The 8,437-nt window shown below is 32.6% G+C and overlaps 1 protein-coding gene across 1 annotated transcript; it reads left to right on the top strand.

Moving 5' to 3' along the window:
• Positions 1-3,066: 3,066 nt before the first annotated feature.
• LOC104234229 (aquaporin PIP2-7-like) lies at positions 3,067-5,770 on the top strand. The gene is made up of 3 exons (XM_009787769.2): positions 3,067-3,547; positions 4,313-4,608; positions 5,295-5,770. Exons 1-3 carry the CDS (start codon positions 3,235-3,237, stop codon positions 5,547-5,549), a joined length of 864 nt encoding a protein of 287 aa, XP_009786071.1. The 5' UTR covers positions 3,067-3,234; the 3' UTR covers positions 5,550-5,770.
• The last annotated feature ends 2,667 nt before the right edge of the window (positions 5,771-8,437 follow it).

The raw sequence follows: 8,437 nt of genomic DNA, 5'->3' as shown, positions 1-8,437 counted from the left end.
TCTAAATAATTTAAGTACCTTATTTATACCAATTTTTTTTAAACAAACACCAAATTTTTTGAAGGGATGTGATCCTTCACTTTAGTGAAAGTGGTGACTCTTCACCATCTTTAAATATAAAGGCAGACATTTTTGGTGGGTATATCAATTGAAATTATAAATCTGTATCAGTCTACAATCCTACAGAATATTTCAAATGCTACCGATAGCCAACGCTTCGTATTGTCGCTCTTAGTGAATAGTTGTCTCTATAAATGTTTCGAGCAATAATAAACCTATATTCTTTTGCCTGGTTTTTTGCCCAATTAGCCAATGATTCATATGATCCATTAACCGTCTAAACCCTTTAAAAAAATTATATCCTTACAAACAAATGCCAATAGCGAATGTTGCATATTGTTAATTGGTCATGTCACGGTTTGTCAAAGTGCGTTAATCTTCTTTTCACAAGTCAGTATTTTTGGGTCTTTCGAAGCCAAACCTCAAAATGAACTTTCCGTAAGTGATTACATTTTCTTAAACTTTGAGTTTTTAAAAGAAAATTGTGCCTTCTTCATTCTATTACTTGAAATTGAAGCCATAATTTTCACAGATTTATTGTAAATGCTAGGGAATCGGACTCAACAGTTTTAGAATATACCGAGAAGGTTAAACAAGTCATTTTTTTCGTATACAATGGGCCTATTAACAACAGTACTAACCACTAATAGTGATTCTACATCAAAAGAACAGAGGTTCGTTATTGCTACGTTGTCGAAGTAAAGTGGACGAACAACAATTAACTTTGGAATACATCAAACCTCTGAGAAGCTTGCAAATCTAGCAAAATATAAGTTAATTTTATGTTGCTAAGATTTTCTAATATATGATTTTATTTTTGAGAGGAAAAAAATTCCAATTATAATATGTCTAAGTCGCTTAAATATTACTCTTCATTTTATGTCCCCTTTCGTTTTTCATTGTTGATTTTCACCTAATTAATCAAGTAATTCTTTTTGCGTTTATTTAATTTAGCTTTCACCTTACAAGATGTTTTGATAATATTTTTTTCTCTCTTAGACTTGTATATACACAGAGATAGTTACGTTGATTATTTCAATATCTTAGTTTCACTTGGTTTTTTAAACTTGGTTATGATATTTGTAGTTGCGTACGTTGTTGCAATTCTTTTGTCTAAAAAGAGAGAAGATTTTTTTCAAAGTCCACAAATTTTTTTAGTTTTAAAATATCTTATAATATGAAATAAGACATAGTATATAAGACATATTATGAATTTGGGGCATATGCATAGATTCTTCATAGAAAATTAGCTTATTACAGAAATTTACGAGATTCTGTTTTAAATTAGTGCATAAGTAGTTCAAAATAAAGCTAAACAACAAGAAAAATTAAAAATTACAATTAGGTAGCATATTTATGTTTAGTGCATGTGAGTAGATGGACAATGGATCATTTACATTTGACTATTTCTTCTCCAACTATATTTCTAATATGTATCCCAAGCTTCTTCATGTGAAATGAGACTACCAGCCAATTCTAACGAAGTATAAAAATATTTTGCACCAAAATCTTTCATGAAATAAGTAACTATAAATATGGATGTCCAACAAATTATTACCACACTACTCATAACTTTGTTATTATGTATTTGTGTACCAATAGTTAATTTTGTGAATTCCCATTCTATTGTTTTAGTTTGTTGTATTCCTCAAGTTACATAAGTATATGTAGAAAGCAACACTAAAATCAATCATTTTGATAAATATATCAATTCCTTCTACCCTTTTTTCTTTATCTAAATCTCACTTTAATTTATTTTCACAAATCATAATGTTTTATTATTGAGTTTATGTTGCCTCTGCCTAAATCCCGTTTATCCAAATGGGGAGAGGAAGAAGAGTTCATTATTTGTGATAAGGCTAACGAAAAGAAAAGAACATGACAATTTGAAGAAGATATCAATTAAGAAATCAAATAACCTAGAATGGCACATGGGACATATGGATCTTTCCCTTAAATTTGTTACGTAATTTTTAGTAGATAAAAAAATAACTAATATGCAATTCAATCTTTCATATCCGCTAATGAGATTTGAACTACAATACTTATCGAATAGGTGTATTTGATAAAGATGGAAAATTCGAGTATGACATGTATATTAAAATAGAAAAGGCAGGGCTTAAGTATAACAGAAGGTAGCAATCAAACTTGAAAAGATAATTATACCAAGGCGCAACTAATATTATTATACATGAATGATACAGAGAAGGTAAAGTTGATCAAATCCGATCCATATTTATAATTCTTTTTTTCTTAATATACTTTTAAATATATAATTTTCGTAAAAAAAAATAAGGGTATTTCCATTATTTTAATAAAGGAACAACTTATTAAGTAATTATTTTACTAAATACATCAATTGTGTAATACTCGTTTTAATATTTATATCTAAACAAGTAGCTACTTATTATAAGTGAATTCAGCACATAAAAAAGGCTCTAGCGCCTAAAACTTATCTATGTACAATTATCATCTAATCTAAATAGGCTCTAAGTAAGTAGCCCACGTGTAACGCACGTGTCGAGAAACTAGTAATCTAGAAAATGAACCACCAAAGGATATGGTGCAGTGGATGGGGCTGCTCCTCCCTTAACCAGAAATCTCATATTCGAGCCCTAGGTATGGAAAAATTCTTGATAGGGAGCGATTCCCCCCGAATGGGGCCCTAACGGGTGCGAATCGGAATATAGTCGAGCTCCAATGCAGGTACCGAACACCGGGTATAAACCAAAAAAATCTAGAAAATGAGGTATATTAATTTTTTTACCATGTATTAAAATAACATACACAAAATTATTTACACAATTAGAGTATTTAAAACCCAATTTAAATCATTATTTTAATAGAAGAAAATGAAGAGACTAAAAAAAGCATAGAGCCGTTGCGTGAATTGGTTTATGGTGGCCGTGGGACCAAATGCAAGCTCAGAAATTCCCTCAATAATTTGTATTAGGAGCCGTCACAATAATTAAAACTCGATATAAACAAACCAAAAAAATACTCTGTATTCCACTCTTAATCAATCAAATCATCTTCTCGCTCTTTCAATCTCATAAATACCTTCGCACTCCCCTCTCCCTTCTCATCCTCACTCTACACACACACACACACACACACAAAACAGAGCATCATCTGTTTCTTTCTACAGAGTATTTACTTTTTTTTTTCTAAGTTATGACTAAAGAAGTAGAGGCAGTATCTGAGCAGCCGGCGGAGTATTCTGCTAAGGATTACACTGATCCGCCACCAACTCCGCTTATTGATTTTGAGGAGCTGACTAAATGGTCACTTTACAGAGCTTGTATTGCTGAGTTTATTGCCACTTTGTTGTTTCTTTATGTAACTGTTTTGACTGTGATTGGGTATAAGCATCAATCGGATACTAAAGATGGCGGCGATATCTGTGGCGGCGTTGGTATTCTTGGTATTGCTTGGGCTTTTGGTGGTATGATCTTTGTTCTTGTTTACTGCACTGCCGGTATCTCTGGTGAGTTTACGCCCCCTATTTCTTGTATATTTTTCTAGGTTTTAAGTTATATCCACTAACACAATAAAAATATTTTGGGAACATGTTTATTATCGATTTTTATATGTTGAAAATTAGTAATGTTTATAATATGATTGTGTTAATATTTTTACGATGTTTGTGCATAGAAATTAAACTCGTGCTTGTAATATCGTCATAAAAGTTTAACCTATACGATTCGTAAAATTTTTTTATAATATCAGTTTATTTATATGATAATTACAGGTAACTATTCATAGAAATTGGGATAAAGGAAGATTGCCTTCTATAACATACTAAAATACACTGATAATGTAAATATAAGTGTATTTTTTTGTTTTGTTGAAGTTTTTTTACATACACCTTGTTGCAATTTTATCAGGTTGTTTAAAAGATCATTAGAGGTTATTGTCTATAAAAAATAGAAGAATAAGATAAATTATTTATTACTCTTTCGGTTCCAATTTATGTGATATTTTCCGTTTTTTGATATTCAAGTTTCTTAATTTTGAAAGTGTATTTAGACATAAAATATTTGTTGAAAACTACGAAAAAAGTATTATAAGTCACAATAATTAACAATTTAAAATATTTAAAAGGTATATGAAAAAATTAAAGAATAGTAATTTGTTTCTCTGGAAAGTCAAATATATTGGGATAGAGGGAGTATAACATGCATGTTAAAATAAAATGAAAGTATAAATATTCCGTTATCTTTTTAAAGTTGTTACATGTGCATAATTGTAGGTGGACACATCAACCCTGCTGTGACATTTGGGCTATTTTTGGCAAGGAAGGTATCATTGATGAGGGCAGTATTATACATGGTATCACAGTGCTTGGGTGCAATATGTGGTGTGGGTTTGGTGAAGGCTTTCCAAAAGGCATACTACAACAGATATGGTGGTGGTGTTAATGTTATGGCAGGAGGCCACAACAAAGGTGTTGGTTTGGGTGCTGAGATTATTGGTACCTTTGTTTTGGTCTACACTGTCTTCTCTGCTACTGACCCTAAGAGGAGTGCTAGAGACTCCCATGTCCCTGTAAGTTTTCCCCAACTTACTTGTCTTGGACTTGGAGTGCGATCGTTTTTCGCACATACACTGACTTGTTTTTTGCCCTTTTGACTTCAAATTAAGTTTCATACTCAAAAGACTCTTTTCAATAGGTTAAATTACTCTATATTTCTTTCCCCTTTCCTTTTTACTTGTCAAGTATTTGTTTTTATTTTCTTGTTCCCCTTGTCTAGGGGAGGGGTACTACTCTAGGACTAGCTCCCTTAATACATTTTTCCCCTTTTGAGGTGAATAAGACGTTAGTGCGGGCTAAAGACAAAGCTATCAAGCATGATTAGGACAAGTAATGAGTAAACTTTAATTTGGGAGTGCTCTCTACCCACTATTATTAATAGACTAATTAAAGTGGGTGGTGACCTAATTAAACCAAGAAAACATAATCTCTTCTTATTTTTTAGGTGCCGTAGGTGCAAAATAGTGGAAAAGATGATAAAGTATGATAATGTGAAGGAATTATTCATAATAAATGAAACTAGCTAGTCACCTAAAAATAAGATATACAAGCTTCTATAACATGTTGAACTTAAAGAATCTTTAGCATATTAGTTATCTAATAAAATATTACAACTATTTTTTTTTACATTATCACATTTCTAATTGAATAATTAAATGATCAGCTCACTTAATATTTGATTATATGATTTATAATAAAGGTATTGGCACCACTTCCAATCGGATTCGCTGTATTCATGGTTCACCTTGCCACCATTCCGATCACCGGAACCGGAATCAACCCGGCAAGAAGTTTCGGAGCAGCCGTCATTTATAACCAGGACAAGGCTTGGGATGAACACTGGATCTTCTGGGTCGGACCATTCGTCGGAGCTTTTGCCGCCGCCGTCTACCACCAGTACATCCTCCGAGCTGGCGCCCTTAAAGCTCTTGGTTCATTTAGGAGCAACGCATAGAGAAATTTATGCATGGAATTATTGTAGATAAAATGTTTGGGATTCCAATGGGAAAAAGGGTGTCCTTTTTTTTTTTTTTTGGATACTGTACTTGAATTAAATCTGTTTGTATGTTTGCTTCTTTCAATATTTAATTTCCTTATCTTTTGTTTTTCATTTTATCTGTTGTGTATTCTTGTTGCTTTCTTCGTACATTATAATGTAAATGTTGTGTTTCTTTCTTTTTTACGTCTTATTTTTTTCAAACTTACCAATCTCGTCAATATTAACATAAATCGTACTGATACGTATGAGAAAATAACAATAAAGAGAAAGAAAGCAAACTCGAGAAACTACTAGAGCTTACTAGCTCCGTCTTCCTTTCTTTCTATTTTTGTGTCTCTTTCAGTGTTAGTATTTGTATTAGGACCCCACTAATTTATAAGCTGTGACAACTAGTAAACCCAACTCCTCATTACTGATTTAGGTAGCAAACTCAGTACTCAATAATGGAATTATATTATAATAGGAATTAACGAGACAAATTAGTATCTAAAGATATAGACCAGAAGGGAGATGAGAAGAGGAGATAACTGATTTTAGTCTATCATATTTTAGCTACTACTTTCTTATTTATAGTTGTTGCACGCGTTCTCTGCCCAGGCTGCCAAACAAAATCAGTTAGAGCTTTTGCGAATTCTCGTGTTGCGCCTCACGTTTCCCCCGTTCCTTGAGGATCCATGACGTGATTGCTGACTAGGATAGCTGATTGGGCATCGGAAGTGTTCATAACATAAGCATTGGGTAACATCCATTAAATGGGGAAGTACTTCGTACTAAAATTTATTGTTCTGAAATAAATCAAATTTAGTACCCCAATTGTTAATACATATTATCATACCAAGATTGTTTTTAAATTTGCTCTGAAACAGAGGTGGAACTATGGATAATGGAGCATTATCATACTATAACTTAAGTGATACTTACAAGATAGGGTTGCAGCATAATTACTTTGAATTCCAATCCCTATTTAGGCCATAACCAAGATTAATTCCAAATTATCAAAACGACCCTTACGTGTTCCTAAACCTACGGCTGGTTTCAAGCATCCTTATCCTTACATTTATTTTAATTCTAGTGAAATTGTTATAAAAAGCATCACTGAACTTTTTCTTTTATGACTTTAGTCGAGATAGAATAAGTTAAGTTTTTCATGTACACATAGATGAAATTTAGTTATTTTCATGAGATCACAAATATAATTATTTTTGTTAGAATTAGAGCATACATGATTGCATTTTTTATTATTGTATTTTTTGAAGAAAAAATACAAAATGAGTGTCTACTTGTTTTTAATATATTTTAATTATATTTTAGATACACAAATATAGGAGTATTTGATTTCTTTTAATTTCATATAAGATAGTGAAACTTCAGCTTCCCTAAAATTCTCTTTTCAAATTTAAAAAAAAACACAGAAAAAAAATGTAAAGATGCTAAAAAACGAAAAAATAATAAATAATCTCATATTCCATAAAAGCCATGTACATTACTCCTCCATCCTCTATTATTTTTTCTTTCTCATGTACACTTTTTTTTTTGGTAATAAACGATTTATTCAAACAACAAGCTAAAAGTTATTACAACTAGAGATCAGTCTAGGTAATATAGTGCCTAGACTGTCTCTTTTAAGTACATGAACAACAAAAGCACGCGAAAGAGCATAAGTTTGCAAAATACAAAAAGTGTCCAAGCTACAACCATTTTTAGCTAATAGGTCCTCTACTCCATTAGCCTCTCTGAAAACATGCTTCAGTTGTGGATCATTCACCTTCTGCAATAGGTACCTGCAATCATCAATCAAGTTTTGGTAGAGACAGTTGTTAGAATTTAGGAGATTTATTAGTTCCAAACAATCTGTCTCTATTACTAATGGGAAGAGTTTTTCTGTTAGTGCTAGTTTGACTACATGGAATAGGGCCAGGATTTCCATATATATGTTAGTAGCATGGTCAATTCTCATATTGAAGCCTAAGATCCATTGGCTCTATCATCTCTAAACACCCCTCTTATTCCTCCCACTCCTGGGTTTCCTACACATGAGCCATCAATATTTAGTTTATAAAAATTTGGAGTTGGAGGCTCCCATTTAACAAGGATAGTTTTCTTGGGGGGTTTTAGGCTAAGATTTTTTGCCAGGTAAAAGTATTCCATGGCTTTGCTAATGGGTTGACTTATGGTGATAGGGGATTTAATTCCTTGGAAGAGAATCCATTTCTAAAGTTCCAAATATGTCATAGGAGGAATGGGAGAAAATCTTACCAACGTAGGTGATTGTTGAAGGATTTTCTTGATACGAGTTGTTTTTTAAGCCAATTACACAAGGTATCTTTTCCTAAGGAGTTCTGAGAGAAGGGATGGTTTGTATTAGTTTGTTCCCAGATGGATCTAGAGTAGCTGCAGTGGAAGAAAATATGTTCCATGTTCTCAGTCTCCCTATTGCATATGCTACAAGTGTCGTCATGGCAAATCCCCCTTTTGGCCAGCATATGCTTTGTGGGTAGCTTGTCCCATAAGACTGTCCAAAGGAAATATTTCAATTTGTGTAAGAAGTTGATTTTCCAGAGCCAAGAGTAATCTTTTTTATTGCAAGTAAAATCTGAGATTGCTTCGTAGGCAGCCTTAACGGAGAAACAGTTATAACTCCTTGAGTCCCAAGTATATGAGTCAGTAGTGGGCGTAGTTTGTTTTATAAAAGTGCAATTTATCTTGGAGACTATATCTGGGGGTAATTCGAAGGACAAATTCCTAAGGTCGAATATTCCGTTTTTGATAATGCAGAAGAGATTTAGTTCTAGTTTCCTAGCACGAATGGGACCCTGGATGTAGTCTCAAAGTGCTCCTAAATG

Source organism: Nicotiana sylvestris, chromosome 11 (assembly GCF_000393655.2).
Source record: "Nicotiana sylvestris chromosome 11, ASM39365v2, whole genome shotgun sequence".
Classification (NCBI taxonomy): domain Eukaryota; kingdom Viridiplantae; phylum Streptophyta; class Magnoliopsida; order Solanales; family Solanaceae; genus Nicotiana; species Nicotiana sylvestris.
Note: the sequence above shows the minus strand (reverse complement) of the source record. Positions and strands in the feature narration are given on the sequence as shown.

Excerpts from the sequence above, each read along its gene's own strand:
- LOC104234229 (XM_009787769.2), top strand. The coding sequence starts at position 3,235 with ATGACTAAAGAAGTAGAGGCAGTATCTGAGCAGCCGGCGGAGTATTCT. Across the intron at positions 3,548-4,312 it reads CTGCACTGCCGGTATCTCTG|GTGGACACATCAACCCTGCT; the intron begins GTGAGTTTACGC and ends GCATAATTGTAG. Across the intron at positions 4,609-5,294 it reads CTAGAGACTCCCATGTCCCT|GTATTGGCACCACTTCCAAT; the intron begins GTAAGTTTTCCC and ends TTTATAATAAAG.